Below are 18,778 nucleotides of genomic sequence, written 5' to 3'. Positions count from 1 at the left end.
AAAGTCAGGGGCCCTAAACATTTTGCTCGACAATATTCCTCGAAATCGGAGAAAACGTGAGGCCGTTGGAGATACTCTTATAACTTGATAATCGATTTTTATGGTTGGAAAGTGCAGTAATTTTACAAGGGTATTTTAGTCATTTAGATTTGCAGGGGTAATATGGTCATTTTAGTGTACATTGGTATTTTAGTCATTTTAAATTTTAGTATATAGTATGTAATTGGGTTAATGGGCAGGTCGGGTTTGATTTTAAATAAATGAGTCGGGTTGGGTATGGGTAACTGAACTCATAATTAATGAGTCTAAATGGGTCAATGATCCATTAAAGATTAGGAGTGGCAAATGGGTGGGTTTGAGCCAAATTGGGCAAGTTGTAGGTGGGTTGGGTCTTTAATGGGTCATTAACCCATTAACTATGAGGCTAATTACCCATACCCAACCCGACCCATTTATTAAAAACCAAACCCGACCTGCCCATTAGCCCAATTAAATACTATATACTAAAATTTAAAATAATTAAAATACCAATGTACACTAAAAGTACCATACTATCCCTTTATTAGTAAAATGACCAAATTACCCTTGTACACTTAATTACCATATTATCATCACTTTTACTATCTGTTCTGTAATTCCTTTGCAAAACTATAATAAGAAACATTTCTGAGAAAAGATCTGCAGTATTTGTTTTACATTTCTGAGAAAAGGTTCATCTCTCTCTCTCTACGTGATGTCGCCTCACCCTCAACCTCATGCCAAATGAAAAATTATAGAGTGTGGTAAGCTCACACAGTCAAAACTTTGATCGACGCATGTGATCTAACCCGACGTCGTACAGAGTCTTATTATAACATTATCCAAACCGTCTTGAGGAGACCAACAAGATGGCATGGACAGATTAGATTTTCCGTTCAAGCAATATAAAAAAAAAACACAGATTTTTATCGGAAATCGGTTTGTACTCTCTCTCTCCATTTGTGTTCGTTTTATACACTATGGAGTGCTAAAATCAGTCTTAACCCACTGGGCAACTACTAATATATTGGGCCCGAACATTTAATTAGTTTTTCACAGCGATTTAAGGTTCCAATTCCAAGCTTTTTCGAAGGTTTACGGTTCGGCTCGGGTTTCTTGTTATCGCAACGGAACTTCAAACGTACAACGCCAGAACATTGATAGTATTACATAGCAACATATAAATATACGTAGGGAGGTGAGTTCGGACTACCTCGCATCCGGTGAAACGAGTTTTGGAGAGACTTTGGCGGCGGTCCGGAGCGGCGGCGGAGCTCGGTCGGATGGTGATGGTGTTCGGCTATGGAGGTGCGGCAGTGGTGTATGGTAGTGGAAATGGTGGTGCTCGGTGGCGGCTGGCGGTGATCCGATTGGTGGAGGAGGAGAATGTGGTGATGGCGAGCACGGCTGTGAGGAGGTGGGAGGAGAATATTGACTGATAAATGGGGATTTTTTTGTTGGGTTATAATTATGACTTATTGGGTCATTTAAATTGACCCAATTAAAATCCAATTAAGTCCAATTAATAAATGGGTTAGATGGGTTGGACTCATTCTGACTCAGCTAATAAATGGGTTGGGTTGGGTATATTTTTTAGTGGATGGATTTGGGTTGATTAATAGGTTTGGGTTTAATTTGCCACCTCAATTAAAGATCCAACCCACTTACAACTTATCCAATTTAGCTCAAATCCGCCCATTTGACACCCCTAAGTGCTACCACTGCCATCAACATTTAGTTTAATATAGGCCAACCGGAGGTGGAGTCCACCTGAGAAGGGCATGTCTGGGTTGGCTATGGGTTGTGGTAATGGTTGGCTGGACAATGAATTAACTTCCATTCAGAGGCTTTGGCAAGGATGGTGGTGATGGTTGTCTCGGGAGGGAGTGGGTTGCTGTGGACAAACAATCTTTCAACGAAGTCAGATGTGCCAACTGGTAGATGAGAGCGAGTTGGTTTTGATTTCATTTCAGTGTGTCCCCGAATGTTACGACATGAGAGCGAGTTGGTTTTGATCCATTGTGCATGGTAGATGACGAAGGGCCCAAAGGTTAGCAGCTGCTTTTGTATTCCCGCGGGAGGACGTGAAGGACTGTCTCCTTGTGGCTATGATATGATGGGAAGGAATTACAATGGATTATGTGTTACGGCGCGCACAAGGTAATCAAGAGCGTTGATTCGTTGCCGGATGGTCAGCCATATAAAGTGCTGCTGGATTCGTAGCATTGAAGGAATGCGCCATATCATTTTCCAATAAGAAAGAGGTGGAGAACCAACAGTTCCAAATAATCAGATATGTTTCTGCAAGTTTAATTCATTTACGGGTCATAAACAGCGACCAAAGGCAACAACAAAAACTCTTGAACGAACTCCGAGAGTTTACAAAAAAAAAAACATATGTACACGTAAAACGAAATCAGTTGCAACAAAAGAGCCATTCGGTAAATCTGGTAAATTTTTCGGACTAAATAAATTGCTGGGAAGTCTAATTTGCAAGCTGCAATGTCATGGAAACCTCACAGTTACATAACCTACAACTGTTCTGAAGATATTCAGACTCATTTGCTTCAGAAGAATTTCACATTGAAGTCAGTCTCAAGCATATGTAGCGCTACAGCAGTTATGTAGAAGATAATTGCTTAATTTACCAACCTGCACCTTCGCTTTTGCAGCTTTCGACCCAAAATATCAGGCTTATTGCATCTAGTAATTGGCGATTAATCCGTTCATAGCAATTAGTCGGATCTAGTCGGATAGGCCCCCCGCCAGCAATTAATTCTTTGTTTTAGAACACTGTTAAAACATAGACCACGAGTATTGCAATCTTTGTTCCATCATCAAAAGACAAGCTGGAAATGCACGTGACCAACATCAACAACAGCTTAGATTAAGAGGTTATGTTATGGTTCGATGTACATACATGGTTGTTGACACAACGCAATCATAATGCGCAATTAAGTGCAAACATAAACCTCTAAGTAACCAGTTGGTTGCGCGGGAACGAGAGCAAGAGTGCCTCTTGTAAAAATACCCTTGCAGCTGGAGCATCTCAATAACATGAATATATACATGGTCTTAAACAATTTACTTACAATCCACCCAAAAAACCTATGTTCGTATCTTAAAAATCATGTTCAATCCAGTTAAGCATAAAAAATGTTCAATCCTGTGCAATCCCATGCTAGTTGGAGTTAAAGAACACCTACGTTCTGATCTTGAAAAGAACACCTTAAAAATGTTCTATAGAAGCTGAATGTACTATAGAAAAACCCATGTTCCTTTGCCACAATTACCAATCCCACGTCGGTCACCAAACAGCCCGAGGCTATAGTAATATGGGACACCTTAAGTTCTAAGCACTGCCCTGACATCACTTATGGTGTCTACGTTATTTGAGCCCGAGATTCTTCATTGAAAATCCCAAGTACGCTCTAAGGTTACATAATTTGCATTGGTGACTACATAAGAATCCACGAATCGTGGTAGCACTTCCTTCAAATCTGTGAATTCGAGGTGTATATTCATGAGAGAGAGAGAGAGAGAGAGAGAGAGAGAGAGAGAGAGTATGCGAATGAAGTAATGCACGCAGAAAAGCTATTCTGTCATACTCTTAGTTCCATTTTATCTTTGACTTTCATGGTTCTTTCGAGATCTACTCAAAAAAGTCCAAGCGATTTCACACAAGCTTCTTTATCCTGCATCACCAATTCAAGGCCTGTCTAGTGATAACCAATTGTCAAACTACATATGACATACAATTAGCAAAGAACTGGATGTTACGTCTTTTTACAAAACAAGTGCCGACCATTCTTTTTACATCTCAGACCATGACTAATATGGAGTGCAGATACCATGACTAATACCTACCCCTTGTGCAGTCCTGGACCAAGAGATATCTCACACGACATAACACGGAGTGCAGATACCAATATATGATGCACATTTAGAAACAGGGAAATAAGTAGCAAAAACCTTTGTATATATGACCATTATGTTTCCCCTGCTGCCAAACATACAAAAGTACGATCAGCAACTTCAGTTGTTCTATAACAACTACAGAGGACAAAACATCGGAAACTTTTGCCAGGGTTCTCATACTTCTCATCAAACCATGGAAGCCAAATAAACACCCCTAGGATAAATGCTAAGTGTACATTAATAAGTAACGTGGACATGCATCGACCCATGTCCTCCCAGTAACATATAGGTGTTGGGGGTTAAACTTTATCTTCCAATATCACATTAGGTACTGAAATGGCAGCAAAAGGTAGAGATGCAAATAATGAAAAAAAACTAGACTGGTCTTTATGTCAACCCAGTCTAAATCAAATTGCCACAAAACTAAGCCCTATGTAGCACGGACACGGGACACAAGATTTCTAAAAATAAATGATGGCACGGAGACGGCAGAAGGGATCGCCTAGATAGCGTATGAGCTTGAGCTTGAGACTGAGCGCTTTCGAGAACGGAGTTTGTTGTCTGGTAACTGAGCTAGCAGGGACGAAAACACAGAGATCTTGATTTGGAAAAGATATATGGAGCTTGCAACTTGAGTTTACAACTGTTGATCCTAGAACGACTAGAATATGTATATACGAGCCAGTAGAAACGGAGTTATATTTGAAAGCCTGAATATGTATATAGAGTACCATATATACCTAGCTCATATTACACTTTCCGGAAAAAATATTTGCTATAGACCATATTTATCCCCCTCAAGATCACATATTTAACCCCTACGAGTCTCTCCTGTGTCCCCATCGTGTCCCAATGAGATAATTTAATTACATTTAATGGCACGTTTTTTTCGGTGTCCCCGGCATGTCGGCACTAATGCGGCAACCTCTAAGAGTATTGGTGCTTCATAGACTAAGCCTCATGGAACCTTGTTCCTAACCTGTTATTTTATTGGACAACAAATCATTCTTTTTTTCCTGGAGCCAAATAGTAACATCGAAAATGTTTCTCCAGATTTTTTGAAAAATGGCCATCATAATAACCTAGTCTCAGTTACTTAATAGTTAATAATAACCACAACTAAGAATTGTCCTATAAGTAGACAGGTTCTTCAGAATGGAGATAATAATTTGGTAAAAGAGTCTCCCATATTAGTTTAACAAGCCATAACGAAGACAACTCTTCAGAATAGAATTAACTTGATGTGTTACCATTAGGATATGAAATTATGATCTCTCTTTCGATGCTTTTCTTTGGAAACTAGATATCCTGAAGCTATCCATACGCCATTTTTTCCCGTCAAATGTCTTTGACTTTGAAAAAAAGAGAGGTCATTTTGCCTCTACATTTCTACCTCCAAACAAGCTACTCGCAATAGAGCCAAGGCCTTAGCAGGGCATAGGATGCATAGAAGACAAAATTTACGCAGCCAGAATGACATTAAGAATGAAATTTACATAGACGGAATGACATAATACTAATACAAATTATCGATATCTTCAGTGTAAAAGGCTAAAAGCAACAAAACGTGACCCATTATGAACAACGGCGAAAGATATCATTGACAAATATGAGCATCAAATGCGATTACGATTCCAAATTATCATGAAGGTAAGATACATAAGTTAACCCCGTGAAGAGAGAGTTACCAATGTCTATGTCCCATACAATCACCTTGATTACACTCAGCAGAGTGCAAAAATACCTTCTCAAAAACCTTAAGCAAACTAGTAGCAAGATTAGAGCATAAAGTTTTTTCTTGTTTTCTTTTTTTCTATTTCCTTTTACTTCACTAGATAAAGAACTAGAGGATGAAGAGGTACATCGTGCTGCTTCTTTCCTTGCAACCCTTCTCAACCTTTCTTTGCAGCCTCAAATTGACTGTGTCGTCCCACCACAACCCTAACAAACAGCAATTCCTAACATTAGAATCACAATATCAATTAAGACTACAAATTAAACAAGTCCTAAACTTATAAAATCGATCAATATCAAGCTCGGAACATAGATATGGCTACAACATTCATTTGCAGCCTCGTGTAAATACAAAGCATTAACAATGGGGAATGACATTGACAAGAGTAGCATATGCACAGAATTAAGGCTAATTGGGAAGTGCGTAATGCCTGGTTCCTGCTGCTTGTATATTTTGTATTTCTTCTTCACCACACCCAACTTCAACCTCCTTTTCTTCTTCACAGGCAACTTCATCTTCCTTTGTTTGCTCCGAACTTCCAAGTAAAACGAGGCTTTCCACATAAGCATCTGTATGGAGTGAGAACTTATACCAATTGCTTGTATTGCAGCGAATTCCAAGCACCTTTCCTAGTACATCTACAGGACTAAAAGATATGAGATCCCCTCGGGCATCAATCAGGAGTGTTCCTTCCTTTTGGAAACCAATTAACCTGTCAATTCCTTCACCAATACCCACATCAAGAAGTTTAGTCCAAGAGCTTGCCACGCCATACTCTTTCATCACCGATATGCACCAATTTTTCCGTAACTATACCCCTTTTCCTGTACCATAGAAAGTGATCCTTGAATAACAGCAGGCCTAAGAAACCAAGGCTCAAATGGTATCTCATCTGCTAGTGACATACTGTGAAACAACTCATCACCAATATGGAACGACACAATCATCATGCATTGCCTTTCTATATCCGCTCCAATCCAATGAGCAGCCCCATTCAAATAGGCTTGAATTGCCCTTCCCCTAAACACATAAGGAAGACCCAAATGGCTAATGTTCTGCCAAGTGCCATGCTCAGTGAGTACAAATCAATCTCTAGATGAACCTTCGAGCAGAAATTATAAAGACGGACAATCCTAACCACCTTATAGTCATTGGACTTGGCATCAAAGCCGAAGCCAATCGCATGATCGAATGATCCATGTGAAGAGAAGGTAACCCTAGGCTTCAGCAGAGTTACCCACTTCTGAATCGAGGGATTCCAAAGAATTGTGTTGTCCACATAAGAATGTTGATCGTCCGTGAGTTACAGAACCCCGTTACAGCTTCTGACTATCCGATAGAACTCACTATAAGCCTTCTTGAAAGGGAAATGGAGCTTGGCATACTCATCGAATGCTTCGTAATCATAGTGAAGGGACTAAGGGAGTAGAGCTCTTTCCCGCCTTCATCAGAGCAGGTTCGCACAATCAAGAGGTGGTGGGCTTTGTTATAGGTTTGAGTAGGCTGTCGATTGAGGTGGAAATGGATGAAACTAGGGTTTACGATAAGGGAATGCCATGATTTGCAGACAGATGTGCATTGCAAAAGGGTTTTTATGGCTAGTCTAGTGAAAAATGTTGACTAACACATCTTCGGGAAGATAGTCTGCCATTTTTTTTTTTTTACTGAAATCTTGTGATTTGGGGATTTTAGGGAGTGGAGAGATATTGAGTGAACTAAAACAACATTGTCTTGAAACTCAGAGATGAAGGAAAACCCTGCTCTGCTAGTACTACTACTATTAACTTTCAGCCTTTAAAACCCTTTTTGTGGAGCTTGAGAGTCTTCTTCACTATCCAAATAAATGAGGATCAAACAGTGAATAGAAAACACGGTGCACAAACATATATATATATATATATATATATATATATATATATATATATATATATAGAGAGAGAGAGAGAGAGAGAGAGAGAGAGAGAGAGAGAGAGAGAGAGAGAGACACATTAAAGAAAAGGGAACAACGTAATACTTGAGCCTACCTGAGATAACGAGAAAGAGAAGAAAGCATATCCCGGAGCTCATCTCCATAGCCGCCATTTACCCAACGCTTCTCTCAAGGCTATCCAATGCCTCAATGAAAAGGGGAAGAATTCGATTAAACAAAGAAAGATAAAGGAAAAGGGAAAGATATTTTGGAAGCTTGTTCTGCTCTAGGGGAGAACTTTTAAGGAAATATTAAAAAAAAAAACTAAACCCTGACTGCAATATCCTCTGTAAACACCCAAAACTTGATCAAATGTTAATCACACATTTAAACTTGTCAAGAATTCTCGATTCAGCCCTTTTCATTTTTTTTTTAAACCCTAGAAAATAGATCTTTATTCTATGTGGGGGGAAATGAGAGTGGGGAGTCAGATTTGAACCCGGATCAAATGAAATGCCCATTTCTTATCTTAACCAACTAACTTTATACTCAATGTCTTATAGGCTTCCAAACTTTAATAAATTTCAATTTTACTCCTATAGTATCCTTCCGTTAATCAATTAACCACCACTCCGTCCATTTCTGTTAAATTAAAACGGTGGAACAAAATGTTAAGGGTTTCTAGGTGCTAGAACATGGAATTGAAGATATGCACAATAGTCTTAGATGTTCAATGTTTTGCGAGCAATACTAAAAAGAAAGATATGCACTTCTTCAAATCCTTAGGCATGTGACCTTATAGTCTCATCCCAAACAAAATATATACGGCAGGTTACTTACTAATCCTTAGTATGTTCAATTAAAAGGTGTGTCACCAATCTCACTAATGTTATATCACTTGACTTCTCACTCCCACCCTTGTTGCCTAAATTACTTTTTCACGTGAATTCTATTTTTTTTTTTTTTGAACGGTGAAAAAATTTCGTTAATCTTGAATGGATATTCTATGGTAAAGGCATTCAGTGGTGGTTAGTGTTAAACCGCTTGTTCTTGTGTTCCTCCATTAATCTTGTGCTCCTTAATTTCGTTAGACAGTATTGGGCTCGAGGGTCTTTGCTGCTTCCATTTAAATTAAACTGCATATGCACAAAGTTAATTTCTTTATTCGTTCTCTTTTATTGGTTATGATGATGATCCAAGTTTGAGTAGGAGATTGTATGTTATTTTGTCATTTAGAGAGGAGCTACTACCTACTCCACAGTCTCCACCAAGAAATTTTAAGCATCTAATCTGAACAAGAGAATTATGTGAGCATTAGAATGCTAAAAGCTTTTTGATAGAACGTGACTGAAACAATTCTAGGTGTAGATGCTCTTTTTTATTTTATTTTATGGTAGCTTTCTATTTCTTCATCACTACTCTGTCTTTTTTACCCTGTGCAAAGTACAGGTGTATGTGTTGGGGAGTTCTTCGTTTAATTAGGTTTGATATCCTATCGAGAGTCAACGTTTTGTCATGTCAATGTAGTGAAATGAAAATGTTGTTCCGTTCAATCAAACTTTTACATGCCTATTAATTGTCCCTTCTTAGAATGTCTGGGAACCACCGTATGCCCCTGCCAAGGGCACACACAACACTATATGGAAACTTTATATTCATCTCAAAATCAATTTGGCAAGAAGTGAAAAGGTTCTAAATGTTATTAAGTGATCACCCATTCTACTCTAAAACAATGGGGGACTATATATAATATTCTTCGCACACTATACGAAATCCCTTACATTACTAAGAGCCCGTTCCAGACCACATTCTTAAAAAATAAGTACTTATTTCACATTTTTAAACTAAAAAATAACGTAAATGAAAAATAATTTTTCAATTTTTTTACACTGTATTAAAGATCTTATTGAGATCTTTCAAACAAGATCCATATTGCATATTTTTATATTTTAATAAGCCCATCATTTTTGAGCTTAAAATTGCCTTTTTAAAAAATAAATACTTATTTCGCGTTCCGAAACGGGGCCTAAGATCCCTTACAACCCATTTGTAACTCACCACTCAATTGAATATATTGAACATCACTTTTGACCGGGCTGATTTGGGAACACTATGCCAAGATGACTGGTGAAATTGATGATCAGCAAGTACAACTTCTTGGTGAGGATCTACTTAATTGTCACGCGAATACTAAAGTAAGGAAAGACTATAATACACATCTTTTATTTGGGTGTGTATCATATGCACTTTCCAAAATGTTATGAATTATAGAGAAAATATTACAAATGGTATTGCTAAAAAGTTACGAATCGTATAAAAGTTACGAGATACACTAAAATGTTATGAATCATAATGAAAATGTTACGAATTGAACTACCAAAAAGTTATGAATTTTAGAACAAAAGTTACGAAACACGCTGAAATGTTATGAATGAATCATAAAATAGGTACATATGGTACGACATTTTAAGGGGTGTGTATTGTAGACTTCCCCCTAAAGTATGTTGAGGCTAAAGAAGAAACTTGGGAACGTAATGTATTGTGAACTACTCCGTTTTATTGCTGTGGTTTAGAAATCTTGGCCTATATTTTGCTAATCTATGATTTGGTGCTCATATTGCCTGGTTGATTAAGCTTTGTTTTTTTTTATTATTCCATCAAATGCTCATTTAATGTCTTCATTATCGTCTGTCAATAAGCTCTAGCATAATTATGATTAGGCAATATATCTACAACCTGTAGTTGCACCCGTTAGTCATTTCTTAGTATTGTGTAGGGCCAATCCTTTTGCTTGGCTTGGTATTGGTTTAATTGTTTGATGGATATTTATGGTCCTTTAGTTTGGCAGCTCTTTTGAAATTCCTTAATTTATGTCATGTTTTTTTTTTTTTGTTAGTTATGCTTTGCCAAATTGAATTTCATTCTCTCATTTTATTGTTGTGCTAGAGGTGAGATCTGTATCTAATTGCAGACGAATTCGATTGCTCACCTGTAGACGAATTCAATCTCTATCTCATTTTATGGTTTTGCAATGTCTTGTTATCTTCATGGGTCTTGGAAGTGTTCTAAGGGACCGTTAGATTCCCTAGCTTATTTGGTCATTTTTTTAGATCGATTGGGAGTTCGGTGGATGAAGTGGTTAGATCTTTGTAAGCCTATGAGTCAGGGTGGGTTGGGTCTTAGAGGTCTTCAGTCTTTTAGTCAATTTTTTTTTTTAAATACTGTTTAAAAAATGAGTTTATGCTGGTCTCTCCTAAATTGGGTTGTTCATGGGAATGGAGAAGTATCCTCTAGGGGAGGGATTTGTCTGCCAAAGATTTAAAATGGAAGCTAGGTAATCGGCGTAAGATCAGTGTTTTCAGAGCTCAATGGATTCCTAATGTTGGTAATCCTTATGTGCAAACAGCGGCACAGGCGATGTTTAATGATTTCAAAGTCGCTGATCTGGTGGAGCACAAAAAATGGAATGGCATAAGCTTGTTATTGAGTTAGTTAACTTAGTTTGGGAGCCAGGTAAGTGTGGTGTTGGGGTCCATCCATAGTGGTGGGGTTATTTTGTGTAACACCCTTAGTGTTGGGTGTTGAGCGTATTTACCCTTGGAGTCCCTTATATAAGTTGTAAACCCTATTAGGGTTAGGGTGTGACATAATGCGAGGGAGAGGGTGAGGCGAGCGTGGAGGGACGGTCTGTGGCCTCCCGGAGAGGGACCGGCGTGTGGTTCCCGGAGAGTTTTTTCATCTTTGTGTATACATTATGTGAATATATATACAGGGAGAGTTTTTCTCTGAAACTACTGTGTGAGTTTGCATGCGTGGTGTCCCTCTGGTCCTAGCAATTGGTATCAGAGCGGGGTTGAAGAAGAGGGCCACTGAAAAACCATAGGTTCGTTTTTTGAAAAAAAAAAAAAAAGGGTGCTCACGAACCTCCAGTTTTTTCACCAGAGGAGGTTGCATGGGCGATTCGAATGTGGCGGGCGGAGGCGACAGATCTGTTCGTTGGAGCTCAGAGCAGGAGTCATCGAATGGAGGTTTTGAGCACAAGGTTGTGTTCGTATCATCAAGACGAGCATGGATATGTGTAGCTCGTCGCCAGAGGACTCCGGAGTAAACGACAATCGTCGGTCAAAGGCGGCAGTGTGAAGGCGAGGGACTGTTCGAAAAGCCCAGTTATCAAACGAGGTCGGATAAGAGATATGAGCACGGGGTTGTGTTCGTCTCGTCGAGACGATTGCGGAGATATGTGGAACGTTGCCGGAGGTGGCCGGAGTAGCCCGTACGCGCCGGTCAAAGTTCGTTGTTGACTGCGCGTGAGATCTAGTCTAAGGAGTGTGCCACACGTGCTGGGCGTGTGCCACGCGTGTGCCATACGTGTGCAGGAGCATATGTGGTGCCACATCCCATGAGGATGCCACATCAGCGCCACGTGGTGATGAGTCAGCAGCCACGTGGTGCCATGTCATCTGCCACGTCATCAGAGGGGACCCAGTGCCACATCATCCGGTCAATGATGATGTGGCTGGTCAACGGTCAACGTTTGGTTGGTCAGCAGTCAACTGGTCAATGGTCAAACTGCTTGGTCAACAAGAATATTCCGGGAATATTCCAGATTGATTTTTTGGACTTTTCGGAGCTGTTCGGACTCCGTTTTTCGCTAGTGAGTAGTCGATTTCGACTATCTCGACGTTTCAGATCCAACTGTGCGTCGATTTTTTGATTGGAGGCTCCTTGGCTGTGGCTAATGTTTAGTTGAGTAGGAATCGAAAGTTTAGAGACGAATCGGGTTGTGAGGAGGCTTGGTGCAGCATAGGGATCAGTTCTGGACAGCCATGGGAGGTCGTGGTCAGTCGTGGGAAACCTAGTGAGCAAGGATACATTCTTTCGAGTGTTATATCCCGGTTTGGGGGGTGCTGGAAAGCTCGTCTAGTAATGATACAGGCACTTACTATGGGCGACATATCAAAGATCAAGGGTTGCAGGGAAAAGCCTAGAGTGGAACGAGGATGGACCGAGTGGTAGGAGAAGACCTGAGAATGGCAGGAGGCCTTGGGAGTGGCAGATGTAATGAGGACCTATCATCGGGATTTGCAGCTGTGATTCAGGCTGCATGAGGATGATGATGGGCAACCGATACAGGCTTGTAGAGAGTACAGACAGATGGAGCTGATGTTTAGTACTACCTCCGTCCCAATTTAATTGTCACTTTAGGAATTCGTGTCACTTTTCAATTGATTATATCTTGTAATTTATAATGTTTTAGGTGATTTTGAAAATATTGTATTATAGAACAAATCGAGATCTATCAAACAAGATTCATATTGAACATAAAATTCATTGCCAATTTAAAGATATAACTAGTTTTTTTATTCAGTTAGAATAGAACTGTGACAAGTAAATTGGGACGGAGGGAGTACGAGACAAGTAGTATGAGTTTTTGTGACAGTGAACAGGTGAAGCAACAATTGTGGAGACACACAGGAAGGGCACTGGAGTACGAGGAGTCATGACCTGAGATGTACAGGAATGTCGGTTACTGAATCGGTTTGTGTGTGGAATAGTTTGCAAACGACGGGCAACCGGTTGTTAAGAGATGTTCACGAAAGTTCCGGACAGAGGAATGGAGATGGAGACTAGACCATGCATCGCTAGAATCTCTTCCTTTGTGGATTTTGTGATTGGATTCTCTCTATAGTATGCGGCTGCATCAGGAGGAGAGATGGAGTCACGGATCGTGTCTTGTGAGGATGCGAGCACTTTGGTCAAGGTGGTGCGACACTCTATTGAGGGAGTGCTTAATATCGGCGGAGATGTCGGTAGCCGGACAGCGCTGCGGATTTAGCCTCGAAAGATCTAGTCTTGCAAGTTGACATTCAGTCAGGCAGGAGTACTTCGGTGAGGAGGTGCTGGCAGCTAGACTTGGAGTGACACAGGCGCTTTGCTAGAGAGGCTAGACGAATGCAACGATTACCCACTCTGGGTAAAGGGGGTGATTGTTGGGGTCTACCTATAGTGGTGGAGTTATTTTGTGTAACACCCTTAGTGTTGGGTGTTGAGCGTTTGTACCCTTGGAGTCCTTTATATAAGTTGTAAATCCTATTAGGGTTAGAGTGTAACATAATGTGAGGGAAAGGGTGAAGCGAGCATGGGGGCCGGTCTGTGGCCTCCCGGAGAGGGACCGGCTTGTGGTTCCCGAAGAGTTTTTTCATCTTTGTGTATACGTTGTGTGAATATATATACAGGGGGAGTTTTTCTCTGAAATCACTGCGTGAGTTTGCATGTGTGGTGTCCCTCCGGTCCTTACATGTGGTTCTTTTTGGGTCAAATCAGCCTATTTTTTGGCTCTAAAGGGAAGGCATTCGGTAGAGCTGGTAGAATGGTTTCCAATTTGTGGGGAAAGGTTTGGGAGCTAAATTTGCCCCCAAAGTTGGGTATGTTGATTTGGAAAGTTATTCATCATAGTTTAGCAGTTAAAGTGGGGTTAGATATGAGAAAGTTAAGGGGTGACCCATTATGTCCATTTATCAGTAATGAGGAAGAATTGATTGAGCATCTGTTTTTTTGTATGTGATGAAGCGCGATGGATTTGCCGGGCATCTAGGCTGGGTTCAGATTTTTCTGTGGGTGTGCCTATTGGCTTTAATGATTGGTTTGCCAAGTAGATTAAGGATGTGCCTGATGGGGATGCTGTGAAGGAATCTGTATGTTTGCTTTGGTGGAGGAATTGTTTGAGTTTTGATAAGATTTTTGCTTCTTCTGCTGGTATGGTACGTAGAAGGATTGACCGCGATCCAAGCGCTGAGGTGATGTGCAAGGAATTCGGAAGGTCCAGATTCTTACGGATGCATCCCCAGTGGTGATGTGCATCCAACAAGTCAGCAAGGCAAATTAAGATTTGCAGCATATTTTGAAGGTTTTTTTTTTTTTCCTTCTTCTTCTTCTTTTGAAAGACAAAAAAAATTATTAATCTTTGAAAACAAATTACAGTACAAAGATTAAATAGATCCCAAGCAGCATCAAGCCGGAGAAAGAGAAAACTCACAAGGGGAAACAACGAGCTCCAACAATTATATGTCAAGAAGGACCCAAAGGAAAAGAATAACAAACCAAAGTTGTGTTTGAGGGGTTTTTTTGAAATGTTGTGTAATTTTGATTATGTTGGTTTCTCCAAGGTGTCTCGTAATATTGTGCAACCCCCGCGCACATGGCCAGGCGAACCTTTCAATGTTGTATGATATCTTAGTTGATAGCGGATATGTTTCGTTTCTTCAAAAAGAAAGAAAGATATGCGCGAAAATGAAGTAACTGTAAAATAAGTTAAACATGTTAGGCTACCATGTGTTTATTTACGTATTTGCTTTAAACTTGTGCACACCAGCTTAACATAAGCGCATAATATGAATAACTTGTGAAATCATCGGGTCTTTTTTTTTTTTTTTTCTTTTCCAGCAAATAAATGAGATAGCGAATTAAACAAGCTCTAACCAGGTGAGTTTGGATGTTTTCTTCTAGCTAAGTTCTCGTGAATTGTAATGTTTTCTTCTAGCTAAGTGTTATTGTAATAGGCCTAGATTGCGTGCCTTTCGTCTCACTAGTATTTTAATGTACATGAGATGTTAGAAACCACGTGGCTTTTCTTAAAAGACACAACTCTTGGTGTTAACTCTCTTAAATGAAGAGACTCGTGTACAAATTGTGACTCATGGAAATAGTAGTTTTTAAATGAAAATCAAATAGAGTTTTCGAACTTAATTAATTTTGAACACAGATTGCAACCTCTGAGGCCCATTGTAACGAATAAAATAAATAAAAAGTTAGTCGTTATACTCAATACCAGATGTCAAAATTGAGAAAATCAAACAAATTAATATATATATATTTTTTGTGTATTTGAAATATGGTTCATACTTCAAATTTAATAAAGAAGAAAGAAGATTGAAGTTTGAGCAGTTAAAACTCAAATTTCTTATTATTCGGCGTTCTTAATTTCTGGGGGAGATGCTCTTCCATCCATTGTCATTACGAATTCTGTTCTAATTTTTTTTTCCTCCTACACAATGAAAAATACATTTTTGCAGGAACTTTTAATTTTTCTAGAGACACCACTCCTATTGGTGATGCAATTATTCAGTTTCGTGAACACTTCTTTAACTTTTTGGTCTCTTCTCTTGAATCCTTTTCCGATTTGTCATTTTATAAAAACAAGTCGGTCTCCTATTTCATAAATGCTACCTGAAATTTCTAAAAAATAGAAATAGAAAGACAAACTGTATCTTTAGTTCTCTTAAAATAAAAATGTAGCTTGAAACAAAGGATGTATTGAGGCTGAGCATGGAAAAAAGAAAAAGAAAAAGAGAGAGGATATATTGAGGGTTTCCAAAGCCACTTCAATTCATATCAAACTAATCTCAAAAAGATCAATACACCACCCGAAAATGAAGTCACTGGATCAACTTGGCAATTTCTTCCTAGATTAATTTCATTAGCTTCTCCTGTTTGAAAACTATCATAATATGTGTTCACAACAGCACGCAGACTCCCTTAACAAATTGGCTAGAGAATAAAAGTGTGAAAGCCAAGTAATACAAGCAATAACTTCTCATAAGATGCTTAAATGGAGTAATATTTATTGATCAAGTCATGACCTTTGCTCAAACTACATTGATAAAAAGTCTACAAACATGCAATAGTCTAAAAAGAGTACTCTAATATATGACTACAACTAGTAGAAGAATGAGCAACTCAATAGATAGAGACACAAGTTCATTCATTGATCTTCAATTGGCATCTCTTGAGGAGTTAAGAAAGGCTTGGGAGGCATTTCAAGAGCTTCAGCGGTTCCTTCAAGCATCTCTACAACTTTGTTCATCGAAGGACGATCGCTAGGTCTCATTTGGATGCACCATAACGCCGTTATAACCATCTTCCTCACCATCTCCCTTTCCTCGTCCGTTGCTTCTCCCATATCAATTTCCTTTCCTTCTTTGAATTGGTCGTATACCCACGACGGGAAGTAAATTTGGCTTGTGTGATTGGCGAATGCATTTAAGTTCCTCCTCCTGCATGCCATTTCCATCAACAACATCCCATAACTATAAACATCATCTTTGTACGAAACGCGTCCAATGTTTTTGTAGAACAACTCTGGAGCCATGTAGCCCATTGTTCCTCTTGCTGCAGTAAGAGACACCATGCTATCATCAGTCGGATAGAGTTTTGCCAACCCAAAGTCCGAAACTTTTGGATTGAAATTCTCATCTAAAAGAATGTTGTGAGGCTTGATGTCAAAATGTAGATGTTGGTCCAAATAGCAACCCAAGAGGGGAGTGAATTGGGTATCTCAAATAATGCGGAATTTTAAAAAACTAATTGCAATCTATTCAACTACAATTATAATTTCAATGATATTCTATTCTACTCATGTGATATAGATATGCAAAACTGAAAGTAAAGAGAGTAGGGAAGAGAGAATCGAACGCAAGGATTTATAGTGGTTCGGTCCGCAACTTCACGGCCTAGTCCACTCCCCAAGTGTCCAACTCGGGATTTGCTGCACTATCTCCTATAGTTACAATCTTCTAGCTTTACGGGTGCTAGACAACCTTTACAACGAGCAATCTATCCCCAATCGCTCTGACTAATTTTGACTCCGGTGCTAGTCACACCTAACCCAACTAGTTTTGACTCCGGTGCTAATAACACCTAATCACCAAGTGATTTTCTCTTCAAAACCACTCACAAAAAGATCTCTCACACAAGTATGAACAAGGGTGTACAATTCCCTCTTACAATGAAGATCAAAATAAGAACTCTCACACGAGTGTATATCAAGATGAAGATTATAGTTGTATGATTGATAGATTTTCAAGTAATGGCTCAGAGCAATTTTCTTCAAGAGTTCTGTCAATTGCTTCCTCTGTCAGACTTCTCTTTATAACCAAGAAGAATAAATTGAACGTTAGAGGCACGCCCTCATATTTGGAAAATTATCCCATGCAAGTAGTTTCCTTTTCTTTTGCACTAGCCGTTAGAACCAAAATCAAGTCAACACAAATTCATCCCTTGCACTAGCCGTTAGAATCAATTTAGGTACCAATCAACCATTGTAGTTTCCATTTCTTTGCCACTGAGACATTTGTAACTTGGGAAGTTCCATTAGCGGATGGAAATATAAAATCATGAAACCAATAATTCATCCATTTGATTCAATCTCTAGCCAATGAAGTTAGGAGAAGATTTGTCCTTAATCTTCCTCCTTTCAATTTATCTTAGCTATTAAAGATAGTGATTCGGTGTAGCAATGTTTCTAGTGTACTTCAACCAAATCCTACAAAATAAACATGAATTCAAATGAGTACCAAATGTCACAATATTAATTATATTTCAATTCCAATATGTTTTGTTATCATCAAAATCAATAAGGTATTCTATAGAAACCTTTGGGCTAACAATAGAATTTGCATATCACAACCTCGATGCAAATATTCAATCCCATGCGCCACTCCAACAGAAATGTCAAACATTTGCTTGCAACTCAAGGAGATGCTTCCTTCTTGGGAGAATAAGTATTTCTCAAGAGAGCCATTAGGCATAAATTCGTAAACAAGAGCTCGTTTAGATCTCGTAGCACAGAATCCGATTAGCCGGACCACATTGACATGATGAATCCTTCCGATGGTAGCAACTTCATTGATGAATTCTTGGCCATTGGATTTGGGCTTTCCTAATATCTTTATTGCCGCGTCATAACCGCTCCGGAGCTTTCCTTTGTATACAGAACCATAGCCTCCTTCCCCCAACTTGTCCTTGAAACCTCTGCTCATCTTCTTTATTTGGGAGTATGAGTACCTAATCGGCATTAGGTTGTTCTGACTTCGTAGAAAACCTTCAATGGTATCAAACATTGATAAATGTCTTCTCTTAAATTTATAGATTAAAAATGCCAATAGTCAAAAAATCCCACATATGGTTCTTGCTCCAAGGATGCCTCCTGCTCAGGGTAAAGTAAATATGACCAAATACGAAACCAAATAAATAATTTTTTTTTAAAACAAAAAGAACTTCCAGGTCTTTGCCATTATCACCAATACATGTCCTAGAATTATTGTATACAATGGCCAATTTTTGTTCTTGAATCACATCAAATGAGATTGTGCATCTTTGAAACAGTGCTTCACATTCCCACATTTTGTGTAGAATCCCAA

The 18,778-nt window shown here is 39.1% G+C and overlaps 2 protein-coding genes across 4 annotated transcripts; both read right to left on the bottom strand.

Annotated features, from left to right (window-relative positions):
• Window positions 1-5,511: 5,511 nt before the first annotated feature.
• LOC131329966 (uncharacterized) lies at window positions 5,512-8,077 on the bottom strand. 3 transcript variants are annotated; one of them, XM_058363416.1, is made up of 3 exons: window positions 7,696-7,873; window positions 6,102-7,502; window positions 5,512-5,877 (listed from the first exon to the last, which is right to left on the bottom strand). In XM_058363416.1, exons 2-3 carry the CDS (start codon window positions 6,452-6,454, stop codon window positions 5,829-5,831), a joined length of 402 nt encoding a protein of 133 aa, XP_058219399.1. In that variant the 5' UTR covers window positions 6,455-7,502; window positions 7,696-7,873; the 3' UTR covers window positions 5,512-5,828. The 3 variants fall into 3 exon arrangements, 2 of the variants coding, with proteins under 2 accessions (XP_058219399.1, XP_058219400.1); XM_058363417.1 differs by having other exon boundaries at window positions 6,102-7,497; XR_009200899.1 differs by lacking the exon at window positions 6,102-7,502 and having other exon boundaries at window positions 7,696-8,077.
• Window positions 8,078-16,159: 8,082 nt separating this feature from the next.
• On the bottom strand, window positions 16,160-18,540 carry LOC131329971 (rust resistance kinase Lr10-like). The gene is made up of 2 exons (XM_058363423.1): window positions 18,030-18,540; window positions 16,160-16,870 (listed from the first exon to the last, which is right to left on the bottom strand). The coding sequence occupies exons 1-2, from the start codon at window positions 18,476-18,478 to the stop codon at window positions 16,342-16,344; spliced, it is 978 nt and encodes a 325-aa protein (XP_058219406.1). The 5' UTR covers window positions 18,479-18,540; the 3' UTR covers window positions 16,160-16,341.
• Window positions 18,541-18,778: the final 238 nt, after the last annotated feature.

The sequence above is a fragment of the Rhododendron vialii genome, chromosome 6a, assembly GCF_030253575.1.
Source record: "Rhododendron vialii isolate Sample 1 chromosome 6a, ASM3025357v1".
Taxonomy (NCBI): Eukaryota; Viridiplantae; Streptophyta; class Magnoliopsida; order Ericales; family Ericaceae; genus Rhododendron; species Rhododendron vialii.
This window is presented reverse-complemented; position numbering and strand designations above follow the sequence as displayed.

Bases quoted from the DNA above. Each gene is read 5' to 3' on its own strand.
- LOC131329966 (XM_058363416.1), bottom strand. From the start codon at position 6,454: ATGAAAGAGTATGGCGTGGCAAGCTCTTGGACTAAACTTCTTGATGTG. The intron at 5,878-6,101 runs GCATTACGCACT...GCTGTTTGTTAG, and splicing joins ATACAAGCAGCAGGAACCAG to GGTTGTGGTGGGACGACACA.
- LOC131329971 (XM_058363423.1), bottom strand. From the start codon at position 18,478: ATGTTTGATACCATTGAAGGTTTTCTACGAAGTCAGAACAACCTAATG. The intron at 16,871-18,029 runs TCTATTGTTAGC...TTTGGACCAACA, and splicing joins CGAGGTTGTGATATGCAAAT to TCTACATTTTGACATCAAGC.